This window comes from Tamandua tetradactyla, chromosome X (assembly GCF_023851605.1).
Source record: "Tamandua tetradactyla isolate mTamTet1 chromosome X, mTamTet1.pri, whole genome shotgun sequence".
Lineage (NCBI taxonomy): Eukaryota > Metazoa > Chordata > Mammalia > Pilosa > Myrmecophagidae > Tamandua > Tamandua tetradactyla.
In genome coordinates this window covers 64,738,779-64,759,150 of record NC_135353.1, presented here as the reverse complement: position 1 = coordinate 64,759,150, position 20,372 = coordinate 64,738,779, and the positions used below count along the sequence as shown (strand labels likewise).

Genomic DNA, 20,372 nt, shown 5'->3' with positions numbered 1-20,372 from the left:
CTGATAGCTTCAGGTATCTCCGGAAAGGGATGTAAAGGTATGGGGTTAAAATAAGGTGGGAAGGTTGAAATCAGTTTAAAAACCAATGAGATCTTTAAATCCCCTCTCCCACAATATGTTACTGGTTGAAGGACCCTCCCTAATCTTGACAGAAGACTGGAGGGTCATTCTCTGAAAGTAGGGAATGACAAACATGGTTGAGAGTGTGAGTCATGTTTCTGAAAGCAAGGACATTAAGAGAAAGAAGAAAAATCTAAAATTACAGTCTTAAGATGGGGAATTTCTCTAACAAGTAGGCCAGCCACATCATCTTAAAGTGAAGCCATGTGCTCAGAGCTCCCAATCAGCTTTTTAATCCCCTACTCATAATTTAGGCTTGGATTATCAGGCAGCTGAGGAAAGCCTCTAATGTGAAAGAGAATAGAACAAACTGAAAAGAATGCAAACGAGAAAAAACAGACCACGCAGGGAGAAAAACTTCAAAAGACCATCACTAATACACTTGGAGAAATAAGAGAAGATTTTGTATCTATTAGAATACAGCATTTTGAAAAGAACAGTCAAGAGAACAAAAAAGGTTTTATATATCAGCTCTCATTAGTTACACCATTTATATTGTACAGGAACTTGAGAAGAATTCAGATTAAAGCAGCAAAAACAAAGAGGTAGAAAATAGAGTTGACTTAAATGACATAACCATTGAAGTGTATAAATATATTAAACATTGTAAGAAGAGGTAGGATCTTCACAGCCCAAAGTCTTTAAAAACTAGATATTCAGATGTTTAGGATTTAAATAACATTGTATCTTAAAGGCAAGGCATATAATTACTTAAATGATTTGTGATATACTTAAGTAACTTCAGGTAATTTAGTGCCTTACCTCTCAAATACTCATCATGAAAGCATCATCAAATTAAATAACCATAGAAAGGGGCATGTGAAAACAGACTCTGAGCATCACATTTTTTTTTTAAATCAAGACAACTTCTGGTCAAGGTGTTTTTGTCCATTTTTACTTAGCTGCAGTCTCTTGCCTCCAAAAACATAAATCCATACATATACACGTATACATGCATGTGTATATATATCTTCACTATATGCATATATATTAATGTATACGCACAAACACACACACATGCAAAGACATGACTAGGCTGAAAAAAATTGACATTTTTGTGAAACAGAAAAACAAATTTCAAATGAGAGGATGAAGCTCTTCCTGGTATTGCTATGCAATATACAGCACTGTTTTGAAATTTAAATGGCATTACACTGTATTCATTCTTCTGCAGCTTCCTTTATTAACCCCTTTTAAAAGAATTTATTGTTTAAAAGTTGTAGATTTACAGAAAAATTGAGAAGATAGTACAGAGAATTCCTATATACTCCACCCATTTTTTCCTTGGGATAACATTACATTAGTATGATACATTTCTTAAAATTAATGAACCAATATTGATACATTATTAATTAAAATCCATAGTTTATTAGATTTCCTTAGTTTTTAACCTAATGTCCTTTTTTTCCAGCTTTCCATACTGTACTCTTTGGAAAGAAGTCACTACGAGCAGCATACAGCTAAATAGTGGGGATGCTCCCCTTCCTTGAGGGCAGAGGATGTACATAAATCCTTCAAATTCCGAATAGGAAATTTGTCTTTTCTCACTTATTTAGTTAGTCAATCATTTATATATATCAGTATGAACTCATGGACATTTCTTTTATACTTTGGGTTACAATTCAGTACTATTTAGTTTGTTGCACAAATTGTTCCAGCTTTAACCACTGAAAGCTCTTTTTGGTTGGCTCCTATGCTCCTTTTGACATCCACCAGCCCCACCAATATTTTCATTTTTTTTCAACTTCCTTACTTTTTAGCACTATAAGATGCTCCAGGCCGATCTTGTATATTTCCTGCCCCATTCCTAGAATCAGACATTTATCCAAAGAGCCCTGGTTCCTTTTACTGAAGAATGGTATTAGAAACCAAGTTGCTACTGAGGTGTTGCTTCATTTAGGCCCTCTCAATGACAGAGAAAAAAAATGTTTATATTAACCAGTGTATATACACACATTTCACATATCTAGAAATATTTTTATATATATCCTTCTATATCAATATTAAGCTCAACATGGGTTTGTACTGATATCTCCAACTCTAATCCATTACCACATGGATCATTCTACTTTCTTCCTCATGTTTGTCTATAAAATTCCACCACCTGCATCCATTTACTTAATTGTTACATCCCCTACTGCCCTAAAAATCACCTGTGCTTCATCTGTTCATCCCTCCCCACTCCCCAGAACCCCTAGGAAGATCATTTTACAATCTCTTTAGTTTCGTGGTTTTCAGAATGTTATGTAGTTGGGATCATACATTTATAGTCTTTTCACACAGTCTTCTTTCATTTAGCAATATACATTCAAGGTTTCTCCATGTGGTTTCATGGCTTGATAGCTCATTTCTTTTTATTGCTGAACTTTCGTCAAAGTTTTACAGTTTTCCACATATAGATTCTATCTATATTTTGTGAGATTTATACCTAACATGCCATTTTTTTGGGTGCTATTGTAAATGGTATTATGTTTTTAATTTCAAACTTCAACTGCTCAAAGCAATGGACTTTGGTATAATGACCCTGTATCCTGCAAACTTGCTATAATCACTTATTAGTTCAAGGAGCTTTTGCTGTTGTCTTTTCTGGGAGGGGGAGTCACTTCTTTGGGATTTTCTGAATATACAACCATGTCATCTGCAAATAAAGACAGGTTTATTTCTTCCTTCCCAATCTGTGTATTCTCATTTCCTTTCTTATTGTATTAGCTAAAACTTTCAGTGCAATGCTTAATAGGAGTGGTAAGGGGAGACACATCCTTGCCTGTTACCAATCTTAGTGGGGAAAGCATCCAGTTTCTCAACATTAGATATGCTGGTTGTAGGTTTTTTTGTAGATGTTAATTAAGTTGAGGATATCCACCATATTTCTAGTTTGCTGAGAGCTTTTATCATTTTTCAAAAACTTTTACTACATCAACTAACATGATTATAAGATGTTTTTCTTCCGTTTGTTGAACTAGGATTACATTATTTGCTCATAGAATGTTGAACCAAGTCTTGCACAACAGGACAAAATCCCACTTGGTCATGGTATACAATTCTTTATATACAATGGATTCGATTTGATAATATTTTGTTGAGGATATCTGAATCTATAATCATGAGAAATATTGGTCAGTAACTTTCCTTTAACATAATGACTTGATCTGGTTTTGGTATTAGGCTAATGCTGAGCTCATAAAATGAGTTAGGATATGTTTTCTCTGCTTCTGTTTTCTGGAAGCGTGCAAACAGTGGGTGTCATTTTATATGATTCCATTTTCTCTCCTCTCTTAGCATATCAATTATACTTACTTATAGGTTTTTAATGGTTGCCTTAGAGTTTGAAATATATATTTACAACTAATCTAAGTCCATTCTCAAATAACACTATGCCACACCATGAGTATTACAGATACATTATAACAGAGTATTCCCAATCTCTCTCTTCTGTTCCTTATAATATTAGTCATTCATTTCACTTATCCATATGCGATAATTACTCAACACACTGTTGTTATCACTTTGAACAAAAAGTTATCTATTAGACCATTTGAGAATAAGAATAAAAGACTGCATTTTACCTTCATTTATTCCTTCTCTGAAACTCTTCCTTTCTTTACCTAGCTATGAGTTTCTAATCTATATAGTTTTTCTTCTCTCTGAAGAACTTCTTTTAACAATTTTTGCAAAGCAGGCCTACTAACAACAAATTGCTTCAGTTTTTGTTTGAGAAAGTCTTTATTTCTCCTTCAATTTTGAAGGATCATTTTGCTGGATACAGAAATTCTATGTTGGAGGACTTTTTCTTTCAATATTTCAAATATTTCACTCCACTGTCTTCTTGCATGATTTCTAATGAGAAGACCAACGTAATTCTTATCTTTGGTCCTTTATAAATGAGGAGTTATTTTTCTCTGTTTTTTCCCCCAGCATTATCTCTATCTTTGATTTTCTGTAGTTTAACTTTGATATGCTTAAATGTAAACTTTTTGGTATTTATCTATCCTTCTCTGAGCTTCCTGAATCTGTGGTTTGGTGTCAGTCATTACTTTTAGAAAACTGACAACCATTTTTACTTCAAATACTCTGTTTCTTTCTGTTTTTCTTCTTCTGGTATTCCCATTACATGTATGCTTCATTTTTTATAACTTTCATAAATTTATTGGATACTATGATCCACTATTTTCAATTTTCTCTTTGCATTTCAATTTGAGAAGTTTCTTTCGATATATCCTCAAGTTCAAGGATTGGGTGTCTCTGATATACTAATGAGCCCATCAAAAGGCATTCTTCTTTTCTGTTACACTGTTTTTGATTTCTAACATTTCCTTTTGACTTTTTTTTAAGTTTCCATCTCTTTTTCCACATTAATCTGTTCTTGCATGTTGTCTACTTTTTCCATTAGTGCCCCTAACATTTTAATCATAGTTATTTGAAATTCCATATCTGATAACTGTAAAATCTGTGCTTATCTTAATCTTGTTCTGATCATGCTTTGCCTCTTTAGAATTATTCTTCTTTTAACGTGCCTGGTAACTTTTTGTTAGAAGTTGGTCATGATGTATTGGGTAACAGGAACTGAGGTAAACAGGACTTTACTGTGAGGTTTTATGTTAATCTGGCCAGGAGCTGAGCTGTGTTTAATGTTTGCTATAGTTATAGGTGTCAGAGGCTTAAATTTCCTCTAGTGTCCTTGTTTTTGTTTCCCTTATTTTCTTTGCATGTCTCTAAAAACTTCTTCTTAGAGGGTGAAAATTGTAGCACTGTCACCTATAATCCATAGTTATAATAGAGCCCTGTTAATGTGGTCATAAGGGGTTAGGCAGGGCAAGTGATCTATTATCAAATGATTACATCTCAGGTTTTTAGTGGGCCCAAGTACTTGGGTTGTGATCTTCAGAAGCATGTTTCAGCCTGTTTTTCCCTCCCCTTACCTAAGATAGAAAGGAAGAAGGGGCTGGAGCTGTTTAATTGTCCCTCCACTAAGTTCTATGGATAAAGTTTCCTGTAAGAAACAAAAGGGTTTTTCTTGGTTCTTCACCTTAAGAACCTGGAGGGGTTTCGTAGGTAGAACCCATGAAAATGTGGGGATCTCCTAACACTGCAGTCCCAAGGAGTTTCTCATTGCCGCATCAGTCTATACTCTGTCTCCTGCCATTTGTCTAAGTTACCATTTAATTGTTCCTACAAGTTTATGGCTCCAGTGGCTTCTGCTCCTGGTAAGGAAATCTTGGGCTGTGATTCTCTGTAATCATCCATCTCTCTAGATTTAGGGATGGCAGCTTGCCCCGTGACTTCAATTCTCTGAGTCCAAGTAAAGTTAGCGATTTTCAGTTTGTTCAGCTATTTTTCTTGTTTCAAGAGGAAAGTGATGACTTCCAAACTCTTTATGTATTTTACGCGAAACTAGAAGTATGCAACTAGCATTTTCATTCTATTCTGCTTTGGTGTGTCATCCATGTAATTCTATTCTACTCAATTTCTCCCCATAGTATTCTATCACATGAATATACCTCCATTCTCCTTCTGATGAACATTCATGTTGTTTACAAACAATGCTGTAATGAGTGTTTTTGCAACATCTCACTTAGTGTGCATGTATAAGAGGTTCTCTACAACATAAATCTAGGAGTGGGGTTGCTGACTAATGGTGTATGAGCATCTTCAATTTTACTAGTTATTGTCACAAAGTTCTTGAAAGTGGTGGTAATCATGTATATTCCCCCAGCAGCATTTTATTGTTCACCAATACTTGACATTGTCAGACCTTTGTATCTGTGCTAATTCTTCGGGTGTTTAATGTATCTCACTGTGATTTTATTTTGAATTGTCTCAGTTATTAGTGAGATTTCATACATTTATTGGCCATTCACGTTTTTTCTGCTGTCAAATGTCTGTTCATATCTTATGTCCATTTTTACTGAATTGTTTGTGTTTCTATTACTGTCATGTAGGGAAAGATTTCTTTAAAATTACCAAAAAAGCAAAAACTATTGAAGAAAAAGACTAAAAATTTGCTAACATTAAAATGAAAAACTTCTACTCTAAAAAGACATTGGAAGCAACATTAAAAAGATGTTGGGAGAAGCTATTTGCTAAATAAATAGCCAGCAATTTGTAAAAACATGCTCAACTTCACTGGAAATCATGAGATACTGATGATTTCCATCATGAGATATCTGATTTAATTAAGTATCATGAGATACAGATTTAATTTACTGTTTTAATGTAAATTAAAACAATGAGATATTATTTCACAAACCTATAAAATTGGCAAAAATAAAAAGTCTATATTGGGTAATACTACAAACTCTTGGCAAGGACATGAATAAAGGGGATCTCTGAAACCCTGCTCATTGGATATACATATTTATATATCTCAGCAATCCCACTCCTAGATATATACCTTAGAATGGTGATTCTTAAAATGCCACTCTCAGACCAACAGCATCAGCAGTACCTGGCAACTTGCTGGAAAAGGAAATTCTCAAGTCCCACTCCAAATTTACTATGAAATTCTCAGGGTGGGGCCCAGCAATTTGTATCAATAAACCCTTGAGGTAATTCCGATATATGCTAATATTTGAAAACCACTACAAGAGAACAAATGTTTTCCCAAATGTTTTGACTGAGATCTAGAGGAATAACAAGAAGAAATGCATTTTACATTATGGTCCATACATCTCTCTCTCTCTCTCTCTCTCTCTCTCTCTCTTTCACTCAGGCACACACGCACAAATGAAACAAGTTTCAAGCAACAATAATTACTCTTACTCTATGGAATGCACTTTGATATTTTCTATTCTACTCTATTTCATTTCACTGAAAACATTGCTGGTTGTAACCTCCTAATTATGACTTGAAGTTTGAAAAACATTGTCCTAGAGAGAAACTCTTGCACATGTACAATAGGAGATATGCACAATGATGTTCATTGCATAATTATCTGTAATGGCAAAATAATGGAAAAATAAAAAATTCAAAAGAAAAGATAAACATATTAAGGTATATTTCTCTAATTGAATAGTACATAGCTACTTCTATCATTAAAAATAAATTTCAAAAACATTATATATATTGAGTCAGGGCCAAATTGTAGAAGGATATGTAAAGTATGATATCTTTTATATAGTTTTAAAATGTCTAAAACTATATATTATTTATGAATACATACATATGTAAAAATATAATATACATGGGAATGATAAATATCAAATTTAGGATAGTGACTACCTATAGAGAGGAGGGAGGGGAATGGGATTGTTGAAGAATATATGAAGGTCTTACAGAAAGTGTTAAGACTTGATAAAGATGGCTAGCTGAGTATACAGAGGTTTGTTATTCTCAATCACTTCTGTACATCAGTAATATTTCACAATACAAAATTAAAATCAAGCTAATCTTGAACTAACACAATAATATGTTAGAAATTCAATCACTCAAATAAACTGCTTTAATATCCCTCATCTACAATGTTTTTTTAAAAAAATTCAGGGACAGTCAGAAACTAACATTTTATTTTTGTTTTTGTTTTATAATTTAGACACAACAAAGTATATTCCCCAGGGGCTTGTGTTGCCCCTTTGGGTGACATGAAGATGAGGAGTTTTCCATTCCAGGTATAACATATACCATGAATGTGAAATAATCATCTGATCAATAAAACAAGGATTATTTACATCTTTACTTAGTTACATCTTTGTCTAATTCTCAAAGCTAGAGGACCTGTGTTTATTGCTTTGTGCTTAGCTACCAGCAACATAAGTCATATGTTAAATAAAACACAGGTGAAGAATTCTGAAGAGAAACCTCATGTGACAACAGTATAGCCTTCTCAGAACCAGGCAGTCAATTATTTACTGACTAATTCCAGAGGTACCATGTCTACTGGAAATGGTGGTACTATGAACACAACTTGATTATTACTAGCTTAGGAAATTGAAGGTTACTTTTCTTTCTTTTTAGGGCTTCTAGTGTGTATGAACTAGAGTCTTTTCAAGATTTCTTTAAAATTCCAAAGGTAGCTGAGGATATTAGAAAAACATGAATATATCATAGGGAATATGCTACTTATATACTATGCAGAGAATGAATAATCAAGGTCAAGAACGAACGCAATCACCATTCCTATTTCATTACTCAATGGTATAATCAAAGCTAATTTAAAAGTATTACTTTAGTTAGAGGTAAATAAAAATGAAAATAACCCACATATTTTTTCTTGGTTTGGCCTATACCTTGTTTGGTTCCCCTGGATTATACGAAGAAAACATGGGAATTTTTCGGATCTCTTCCTCTGACAAACGATTTCTCTGGATCTCATCTTCTGGGACAAATTCTATTGGTTGCGTCAGCTTCTTAGGCCCCATCCAACACTGCTCAGGTGACAAATCAATAACTTTTGCAACATGGAGACTGGGACCTTTACCCTCTGCTGCCTGTTTTCCCTTGTCCTGGAGTAATGATGGGTTCTCAGCTGTGCAACTATCTCCCACTGATGTAGATGAGACCAGTGAGTGGGAAGCAAAGGGTTCACCTCTCATAAGTTGGAACTCTTCAAGACGTTTTTTCATTATCATCTCTTGGTAAAAACTTTCCAGGTTGTTCATGGGATCACCTTTGTTCTTCTTTTGGGGTTCATCTGGATCAAGACAAAGAGATAAGGAAGTTCTACAAACCCTACCAATATAACCTTTGACAAATGAACACAAATTATTTTCTGGATCTCAAATACAGAAACTCTACTGGAGCAGGTCTTCACAACCTGTGACAAATGACAACAGTAGCTATTTGATTACAGTGTACTCCAAGCAAGACCTGGACTATGATGAGATAAGTGAGGCACCTAGAACACAAAATTTAAGGAGGCATTCACTCTTAGGCACCTCTGCCTGAGAGTGAATGTCTCCTTAATTATAACCAGCATGGCATTATCCCACTTAACTAAATTAACAGTAATCCCTTAGTATCATCTAAATCTGAGTTGCTATTCATATTTTCCTAGTTATTTCAAAGATAGTTTTTTTTACAATTTGTGTTCAATTCAGGATATACATAAATGCTTGGTTATATCTCTTAAGTCTTTTATTCTAAAAAGTGTCCCTTCCTTCCAAACCTCATCCCAGACTGTTTTTTCCCCATCTCATTGATTTATTAAAGAAACCGAGTCTAACAATGAATGGATTTGGTGATTGTTTCTTCATGGTATTATTTTAAACTCTTCTTCTATCCCTTGTATTTCCTGTAAACTGGTAGCTAAATCTAGAGCTATGTTATCTAACAAAGCAGTCCCTATCCACATGTAGCTAGTTAAATTAATTTTTAAAATATCAGTTCCTCAATCAGTCACATTTCAAGTACTCAATAACTATGTTTGGCTAGTGGATACCTAATTGTATTGAGCAGTGTGCTGGTTCGAATCTATTATGTACCCCCAAAAAGCCTATGTTCTATTAATCCAATCATGTGGGGGCAGACCTATTGTATGGTGGGGGTCTTTTGATTAGGTTGTTTAAGTGGAGATGTAACCCCACCCATTCAAGGTAGGTCTTATCTGCATGCTGGAGTCCTTGAAGGGAAAGCCATTTTGGAGAGAACTCAGAGCTCAGAGATGATTGTAGATGAAGAAAGAAAATGCCCTAAGAGAAGACAAAAGGACCTACTGGAGCTGGAGAGTCATTTTGAAACCAACCCAGGAGAGAAGGGCCAGCAGACCCCATGTGCCTTTCCATGTGACAGAGGAACCCAGGAAGCCGGTAGCCTTTCTTCAGTGAAGGTATTGCCTTGTTAATGCCTTAGTGTGGACATTTTTTATGTCCTTAGAACTGTAAATTTGTAATTTAATAAGTCCCTGTTGAAAAGGCCAACCTATTTCTGGTATATTGCATTCTGGCAGCTTTAGCAAACTGAAACAAGCAAATAAAGACTATTTGCATAATTGCAGAAAATTTCTTCAACATTGCCAATATAGAGGTTTGATTACGTCCAAGTTCAATTTTTTTTGAGGCAAGAATCTTTCGTAGATAGTGTTGTGTACTTCCTTATACATTGTATCATATAAGGCACAATATTTGGTGGTCCCATTTTAATGAGGCCGAAATTGTTCAGTGGATTTAGGTAGTGTTAGTTTGAGCCTTCCATTACAAAGTTCTCTCATTTGCCCTTCACCTCATGTTTTTTGCATTCATTAATGAACATTGTCTAGATCTATTAATTTATTAAGGGCTGCAAAATGGGGACTTTCATAATTCTTATTTCTTTTGCATTTATAAACTGAAATTCTATAATGAACTTACTGTAATCAACTATTTGGTTTCTCTAAATAAAATTTATATGTAAATGAGTTCTTGCATGAACTAACACAAAGATATGAATCTTGTACAAAGAGTGTATAATTTCAGGATATGTGGGGAAATGCTATTGCATGCAATGGGTTATGTTTAACAGGAAAACAGCAACAGTACCACAGCAATACTAGGGTTATATAATGGGGGGAGGCAGGATAAGAGTTAGGGGGAGGTTTGGATTTTTATTTGCTGAGGGTGTGTTTATTGGCTTTCTCTTGGGAATAATGAAATTATTTAAAATCGAGGGGGTTAATGGACTGTTGACTTTGGATGTGATACATGAGACCCAGCAGATGGAGGTGGCTGGACGATGCACAAACTGAGAAGTAAATTGGCAAACAATGGTGTATATATATGATCGAACATTGTGCTGCTACAAAAAACAATGAGGTAATGAGGCATACAACAATGTAAATGAACCTATGGGACATTTGGCAAGGCAAAATAAGCCAAAAACCAAAGAGCAAACATTGTATGATCTCATTTAGAAAATATTTATAAGAAAACGGGGACCTAGATTGTAAGCTCTTATAGCAGTCACATTTAGTCCAGAGTGGTTATTATTATTTTTGAACTTTGAGGGGCTGTTTTATATGTGTATAACCTCCTAATTAGAGATAAGAATGAAGCCCTCCAGGTAGGGATTAAGGTAACTCAGAATACAGGGGTAAGGAAGACATTATCTGTATTTTTTAGACCTTTATCTATTCTTTGAGACCAAAGAAGAAAGGTTTATTATGTCCAAAACCTACATTTTCTGTAGCACATAATCTAACTCAACCTGTCTGAATAGATCATTTAAACAATCCACACACAGGGAGCAGAGAATAAGAATGAGAGCCTTTAATTCTGTATAGCTTAATGTAATGCCTGGATATATCCAGGAGTATTTTAAACAGATAATCAAAAAGTATTGGCAAAGTCCCTTGAGGATGGGAGAAAAATTATGCAAATATTAAACTTTACCACCAGGGAAACCCCGGATACTGTGCCAAACATTAGCAACACCCAAATCAATAGGTCAAGCCCTTGATCTTGAAGTTGCTGTTGTGAAGCCTATGTTTGTAGCAGAGACGCTTAGCCTATCTCTGGGTATGCCTAATAGTTTCTTCCAGAGAACCTCTTTTGTTGCTCAGGTGTGGCCTCTCTCTCTCTAAACCCAACTTTGCACGTGAAACCATTGCCTTCCCTGCTAAATGACACATGACATACAGAGATGAAAGTCTCCCTGGCAGTGGGAGATGACTCCCAGGGATGACCCTGGTCTTGAGACTGTGGGATCAACAATGCCATCCTGAAAAAATGGAACAAATAAGGTATCAGTGGCTGAGAGAGTTTGAATAGGGTTGAGAGGCTACATGGGAGATTACTCTTACGCATATTTCACTTAGAAATTGCTATCTATCATAACTTGCCAAACCCCAACCAAAACCATTCCTGCAAATTCTAAAGAATACCTAGGACATTATATATGATTCTACAAAGGCTCCATGCACTAGGGTAACTTTCCAAAAACCTACAACCTCCAGATGGGTCCCTGAACCAGATAATTCCTGAACTGCAGAAAGGGGTCAGCCTTTCCAGAATATCAACTCATTCCATCCCTCTATCCCATATTAGTGTCAGCTCCTTGCACCATGAAAAAGTTAGACTGGGAATAGCTACATACCCCCAAAGAATGGGAGAAAGATCAAAGGTGATGGTGGAGTTATATAGAGAAGGTTGGGTTTAACAAATGAGTATGAGTGCTGAATCAATATATTGACATTTCTTTTAGCCTCCTAAGAGCAGCTAGAAATGAAAACCTAAAATTGTGGAATTATAACCCATAAAAACTCTGAAATCTGTTCTACTTATTGTGGCAATGTACTTTGAAATTTATTGCTTTTATGAATATAAGTTATTTAAAGAAAAGGAGTATAACAGAGAAGATAGGATTTAACAGACAAATGAGTATGACTCTGAGTTATTATATTGACAGTTCTTTTGGTCTCCACTGTCTTGCAGCAACTAGAAGAAAAAATGAAAAATTGTGGAACTGTAACCCATACCCAACTTTAAAATCTGTTCTATAACTATTTGTTAAAATGTACTTGGAAATTTATTGCTTTTTTGTATATCTGTCCCTATTTCACAATAAAAAAAATTTAAAAAGTGAAAAAAAATTATACAGAAAAGGCAGGATAAATGCTTTTTTCATATTTTTTATAATAATTAAAGAAATTAGTTGGTAACCTAGAAATGCCCAATGATACTTTTAGTATCATTATGAGATCATGAAGTGTACATATTTGATGTTTTTCAATTAAATATCATTCTTCTTTTTAATGGTCAAATTGTAAAACCCACTTAAGACCAGTGGGAGCCTCTTGAGATTGGTTCCAGTATTACTTCCCAGTTTTTTGGCACAAGTTTTCCCAAGCTCATCTTGTACATTTCCTGACCCAAACCCAGACTATTTCTCTAAGGACCCTTGGAGATTGCATCTACAATTGACAAAGAAGACTGCCCTAAGCAATGTGATTGGGTTTAATGGAAAATGGTATTTAGTTACCAGGATGTGTTACTAGGGGTTTTGTTGCTTCTAGGACTTTTCAGTAGACAGACCTAGAAAACATGCCTTATAGAAAAATAAATCATAAATTCATATTCATATTTCCAATTCAAATTTAAAATTATAAGTTTTTGACTTAAACTCCTTGATTTTAGACTTGTATCTCTTTTCCCATATGCTTAAAATCTTGGCTCCTAATAATATTAACAAAAGTATTTATTAGCTTTTTCTATAGTATGTTTATTGAATTTTTAAATGTCAATAACAATACTTATATTGCTACCAATGGTAAAACTAATAAATACAGTTTTACATTTCTTTCTAGTTACTTTTGTCCTTAGAACATATTCTATTAGGAATGCACAAATATTATGCTTTATGTTTTAAAATAAATATGTTTTCACTGTGTGATTATGCTACCAATGCTATTTATAGTTATGTTCATTTGCTTGAAGTTTTTTTTTAACTTAAGGAATTTTTTCCCTTTTTGATTTAAATTTGTTTAATCATTATGTAAAATATTTACATGGGTCTAAAGTGAAAACTACATAACATGGTAATTTCAAAGAAATCTCACTTTCATCTCTATCTGCTTCACCCTTTTCCCTTCCTAGTCCATACATAATTACTTTAATTAGGTTTTGGATTATCATTATATTATCTATTTTTTGAAAAGATAAGCACATATATGTATGTGTAAACATATTTCCGTTAATTCATTGGCTATACCTCTCTTCTATACAAGAGGCAACCTACTATAAACATGGTTCTGAAACATACTTTTTTACATCTATAATATATCCTGGAGATTATTCCACATTGATGTGTAGAGCTCTTCTTCTTCCTATTTATAGCTGCATAGTACATTCCATTGTGTCGATATACTAGAGTTTATGTAACTACTCCCTATCATGGTCAATTTCATGTGTCAACTTGGCTAGGTCATAGTGTCCAGTTGGTAAAGCAAGTACTGACCTGATTGTCACTGTGAGGGTATTTCATGGATGGATTTACATGTTAATCAATTACTTGCTTCTAAGGTTGACTGCATGTACAATGGACAAAGGAGACTACCCTAAGCCATGTGGGGAAGCTGGAAGGCATAAAAGTCAGAACTAGGTGGAGCCAAGATGGTGGCTTAGTGAGGCGTGGAATTTAGTTTGTCCTCCAGAGCAGCTAACAAATAGCCAGGAACAGTACAGAACTGCTGGGGCCACATCAGTAACTGGACACACATATACACCAGTCTGGACAAGCAGGACCAGCTGCAATCCCACCCAGAAGCGTGAGTCCCCCAACCCATGGAGGCAGGTGCCCCTTCCCCACGGGCTGGTTTCTAGAGGGGAAATGAAAGAGATTTTACTAACAGCAGGGGGCTAAGCTCAACCAAGCTCCAGTTGTGGAATTAATTAACAAATTCTTACTAGTAAAGATACACCTCCACCTCAGCTGAATCTCAAATAAAGGCTGAGGTTGCTGGGCTTTGCACAGAGGGGGCAGGGATGAAGGAAAGAAGAAAAAAAAAACAGGTTATTTTGGATTGAACAGCACAAAATACTTGAAAGGTTCTGGGTCCTGAATGAAATGAGGGCGCACATAGGAACTGAAGATACATAGAACAATGTACCAACATAAGCTCCTAACTGGCAAACACGAGGAACAGGGGTCCTGCTCTGAAAAGGATTTTTTTTTACTGCCCTTTGGATACAACTGCAAGGCTTCTCAGGCCCCAACTGCCCCAGGCAAGGGCAGAATTAAGCTTGTCTGAGAGACAAAGAGGCTGGTCAGGTGAAACGAAGTAATTTCCTGGAGGCTGTGCCTTCCACAGGAGAGGGGTGGGGCCCAGCTCAGGTGGAATCCCTCCCCCAAGGAATTCAGACCACACAGTCTGGAAAACTGAAGCAATTAAAACCAGACTATAATCTCTCCTCTGTCTCCACCATGCTTCAGCAGGGAAGGTCTGCTGAAGTTAAAGGTACCTCATCATTTTATGCTGGTGGGATCTGCAGGCAGACAAGCACCACATACTATACAGGATTAGAGGCTTCATAGGAGAGTCTTTCAACCTACTGGGTCTCACCTTTACAGAAAACTGATGCAGGTGAACCTTTCCTCCTGAGAGGAGGCCAGTCTGGTCTGGGAAAATCTGACTGGGGTCTACAACATCTAAGTAGACCCTCCTAAGGGGAAAAAAAAGCACTATACAGGCAGGGTAAGAAATAAGAAAAGAAGAACCGAAAAATTCTGATCTGTTAAACAAAACCTATGCTAGAGGTCTAGACTAAGCTGAACTGAATGTCAAAGAACAGATAGACAACAAAGTCATCCAGCGAGACAATACTAGGTAAAAAAGTGAAAACAATCTCCAGAATAAACTAATTGAGGAAATTAAATGTCTAGATGCCAGCAAAAAATAATGAATCATACTAGGAAAATTGAAGATATGGCCCAGTCAAAGGAACAAACCAACAATTCAAATGGCATAGAGGAGTTGAAACAATTAATTCAGAATGTTCTAACAGACATGGAAAATCTCATGAAAAATCAAATCAATGAATTAAGGGAGGATATAAAGAAGGCAAGGGATGAACAAAAAGAAGAAATCGGAAGTCCAACAAAACAAATCACAGAACTTATGGGAATGAAAGGCACAGTAGAAGAGGTGGAAAAAAAAAAACAATGGAAACCTACAATGTTAGATTTCAAGAGGCAAAAGATAGGATTAGTGAACTGGAGGACTAGACATCTGAAACCCGACAAGCAAAAGAAAATATAAGGAAAAGAATGGAAAAATATGAGCAGGGACTCAGGGAATTGGATGACAACATGAAGTGCACAAATATACATGTTGTGGGGAAGAGTGAAATGAGACAAAATAAAGTGTCAATGGCTGAGAAATTCGAGAGGTTATCCTGGAGGTTATTCTTAAGCATTAAATAGATATCACCCTGTTAGTCAAGATGAAATGGAGAGGCTGGAGGGAACAGCCTGAAAACGTAGAGCTGTGTTCCAGTAGCCACGTTTCTTGAAGATGATTGTATAATGATATAACTTTCACAATGTGACTGTGTGATTGTGAAAACCTTGTGTCTGATGCTCCTTTTATCTACCTTATCAACAGATGAGTAAAACATATGGAATAAAAACAAATAATAGGGGAATAAATGTCAAAATAAATTTAGTAGATTGAAATGCTAGTGATCAATGAAAGGGAGGGGTAAGGGGTATGGTATGTATGATTTTTGTTCTGTTTTCTTTTTATTTCTTTTTCTGAATTGATACAAATGTTCTAAGAAATGATCATGATGATGAATATGCAACTATGTGATGATATTGTGAATTACTGATTATATATGTAGAATGGAATCATCATATGTTAAGAATGTTTGTGTTTGTTATATTTTTTAAAAAATTTTAAAAATTAATAAAAAAAAGGAAAAAAATAGATCAAAGGTGATGTTGGAGCTATACAGAGAAGACAGGATTTAATAAATGTATATGATTGCTGAATCTTTAAATTGATATCTTTTAGTCTCCATTACCTTAGAGCAGCTAGAAATAAAAGCCTATAATTGTGGAATTGCAACCCATGCCAAACTCTGAAATATATTTTTCAACTAATTGTGGTGCTGTGCTTTGAAATCATTGCTTTTTTGTATATATGTTATTTTTCCCAAAAAAGAAAGAAAAAAAGTCACTTGTGGTGATAAAAAATATTTATTCCTTCTCACCTCCTATATTCTGGAGCAGCTAGAAGGAAAAATCTGAGATGATTGTCCTGTAGCACATAACAAACTCTGGGATCTGTCCTGTAACTTCTTGTTGAAGAGTGCTTTGAAAACTATTGTTTTTTTTTATTTCTTTGCTTTGTAAATATGCTATACTACACAATAAAAAAGTTTAAAAAAAAAACAAGGGAAAAATATATACATATTGTAGGTTTCTCAGAAGGAGAAGAGATGGGAAAAAGAGGAGAAAAACTAATGGAGGAAATTATCACTGAAAATTTCCCAACTCTTATGAAAAAGACTTAAAATTACAGATTCAGGAAGTATGGATACCCCAAACAAAATAGATCCAAATAGATGTACTCCAAGACACCTACTAATCAGAATGTCAGATATCAAACAGAAAGAGAGAATTTTGAAAGCAGCAAGAGAAAAGCAATCCATCACATACAAGGGAAGCCCAATAAGACTATGTGTAGATTTCTCAGCAGAAACCATGGAGGCGAGAAGACAATGGTATAATATATTTAAGATACTAAAAGAGAAAAACTGCCAACCAAGAATTCTATAGGCAGCAAAATTGTCCTTCAAAAATGAGGGGGAAATTAAAACATTTTTAGGCAAAAAAATCACTGAGAGAATTCGTGATCAAGTACTTCTCTGCAAGAAGTACTAAAAGGGAGCACTAGAGGCAGCTGGGAAAAGACAGGAGAGGTGTGGAGAAAAGTGTAGAAATGAAGACTATCAGTAAAAGTAAAAAGAAGAACAATTAGATATGACATGTAAAATCCAAAAGGCAGAATGGTAGAAGAAAGTACCACCTGCACAGTAATAACACTAAATGTTAATGGATTAAACTCCCCAATCAAAAGACACAGACTGGCAGAATGGATGAAAAAACAGGACCCATCTATATGCTGGCAACAGGAGATGCAGTTTAGATGTAAGGATAGACACAGGTTGAAAGCAAAATGTTGGGAAAAGATATTTCATGCAAACACCAATCAGAAAAGAGCAGAAGTAGCTATACTAATATCCAACAAATTATCTACCAAATATAAAACACTTAAAAGAGACAAAGAAGGACACTACGTATTAATAAAAGGAACAATTCAACAAGAAGACATAACTATCATAAATATCTATGCACCAAGCCAGAGTGCTCCAAAGTACATGTGGCAAACATTGAAAAGAGAAATAGACACATCTACCATAATAGCCGGAGACTTCAATTCCCTGCTCTCATGAATGGACAGAACATCTAGACAGAGAATCAATAAAGAAACAGAGAATTTGAATAATACAATAAACAAACTAGACTTAACAGACATTTATGGAACCTTACACCCCACAACAGCAGGATACACCATTTTAGCAAGTGCTCATGGATCATTCTCAAGAATAGACCATATGCCCGGTCACAAAGCAAGTCTCAATAAATTTAAAAAGATTGAAATCATACAAAACATTTTCTCGGATCATAAAGGAATGAAGTTGGAAATCAATAATAGGCAGAGGGTGAGAAAATTCGCAAATATATGGAGGCTCAACAACACACTCTTAAACAACCACTGGGTCAAGAAAGAAATTGCAAGAGAAATCAGTAAATATTTCGAGGCAAATGAAAATGAAAACACAGCATATCAAAATTTATGGGATGTGGCAAAGGCAGTGCTAAGAGGGAAATTTACTGCCCTAAGTGCATATATCAAAAAAGAAGAAAGAGCAAAAATCAAGGAATTAACTGTTCACTTGGAAGAATTAGAGAAAGAACAGCAAATTAACCCCAAAGCAAACAAAAGGAAAGAAATAATGAAGATTACAGGAGAAATAAATGAAACTGAGAACATGAAAACAATCAAGAAAAATCAACAAAACCAGAAGTTGGTTCTACGAGAAAATCAACAAGATTGATGGACCCTTAGTGAGGTTGACAAAAGAAGAAGAGAAAGGATGCAAATAAATAAAATCAGAAATGGAAGAGGAGACATAACCACTGACCCCGCAGAAACAAAGGAGGTAATGAGAGGATACTATGAACTACTTTATGCTAATAAACTAGACAACATAGATGAAATGGAAAACTTCTTAGACAGGCATGAACAACCAATATTGACTTGAGAAGAAATAGACAAACTTAACAAACCAATCACAAGTAAAGAAATTGAATTAGTCATTAAGAAGCTCCCAAAAAAGAAAAGTCCAGGAACAGATGGCTTCACATGTGAATTCTACCAAACATTCAAGAAAGAATTAGTACCAATCCTGCTCAAACACTTCAAAAAAAATTGAAGAGTAGGGAAGACTATCTAACTCATTTTATGAAGCCAACATCACCCTCATAACAAAACCAGACAAAGATATTACAAGAAAGGAAAATTACAGACCAATCTCTCTAATGAATAAAAATGTAAAAATCCTCAACAAAATTCTTGCAAATCAAATCCAGCAGCACATTAAAAGAATTATACACCATGACCAAGTAGGATTCATCCCAGGTATGCAAGGATGGTTCAACATAAGAAAATCAATTAATGTAATATACCATATCAGCAAATCAAAGCAGTAAAATCACACGATCATCTCAACTGATGCAGAAAAGGCATTTGACAAAATTCAACATCCTTTCTTGTTGAAAACACTTCAAAGGACAGGAATAGAAGGGAACTTCCTCAATATGATAAAGGGAATATATGAAAAACCCACAGCTAACATCATCCTCAATGGGGAAAAACTGAAAACTTTCATCCTAAGATCAGGAACAAGGCAAGATGTCCACTATCAGCACTGTCATTCAACATTGTGTTGGAAGGTCTAGCCAGAGCAATTAGACAAGAAAAAGAAATACAAGGCATCAAAATTGGAAATGAAGATGGAAAACTCTCACTGTTTGCAGATAATATGATAATATACATTGAAAACCCAAAAATTCCACATCAAAACTACTAGAGCTGATAAATGAGTACAGAAAAGTGACAGGTTACAAGATCAACACTCAAAAATCTGTAGTGTTTTCATACACTAGTAATGAGCAATCTGACGGGGAAATAAAAAAATTCCATTTAAAATTGCAACCAAAAGAATAAAATATTTAGGAATAAATTTAACTAAGGATACAAAAGACCTATACAAAGAAAACTATAAGAAATTGCTAAAAGAAATCACAAAAGACCTAAATAAATGGAAGGGCATACTGTGTTCATGGATTGGAAGACAGAATATAGTTAAGATGTCAATTCTACCTAAATTGATTTGTAGATTCAGTGCAATACCAATTAAATCCCAAAAACTTACTTTGAGGAAATAGATAAACCAATAACTAAATTTAACTGGAAGGGCAGGGTGCCCCAAGTAGCTAAAAATATCCTGAGAAAGAAAAATTAAGTCTGAGGTCTCATACTACCTGACTTTAAGGCATATTACAGTGGTCAGAACAGCATGGTACTGCCATAAAGACAGATATACTGATCAATGGAATCGAATAGAGTGTTCAGATATAGACCCTCTCATCTATGGACAATTGATCTTTGATAAGGCAGTCAAGCCAACTCACCTGGGACAGAACAGTCTCTTCAATAATCGGTGCTTGGAGAACTGGATATCCACATGCAAAAGAATGAAAGAGGATCCATCTGTCAC

The 20,372-nt window shown here is 35.0% G+C and overlaps 1 protein-coding gene across 4 annotated transcripts in view; it reads right to left on the bottom strand.

Moving 5' to 3' along the window:
• RBM41 (RNA binding motif protein 41) overlaps positions 1 to 20,372 on the bottom strand; it is a 97,590-nt gene that overhangs the window by 40,241 nt on the left and 36,977 nt on the right. For all 4 annotated transcript variants that reach the window (XR_013169444.1, XM_077145659.1, XM_077145657.1 and 1 more), the window contains one exon: positions 8,343 to 8,746. Coding sequence is in view for 3 of the 4 variants with exons in the window: in XM_077145659.1 (XP_077001774.1) it covers positions 8,343 to 8,746 (404 nt within the window). In the remaining variant the exon portion in view is untranslated. The remainder of the gene's footprint in view (positions 1 to 8,342; positions 8,747 to 20,372) is intronic.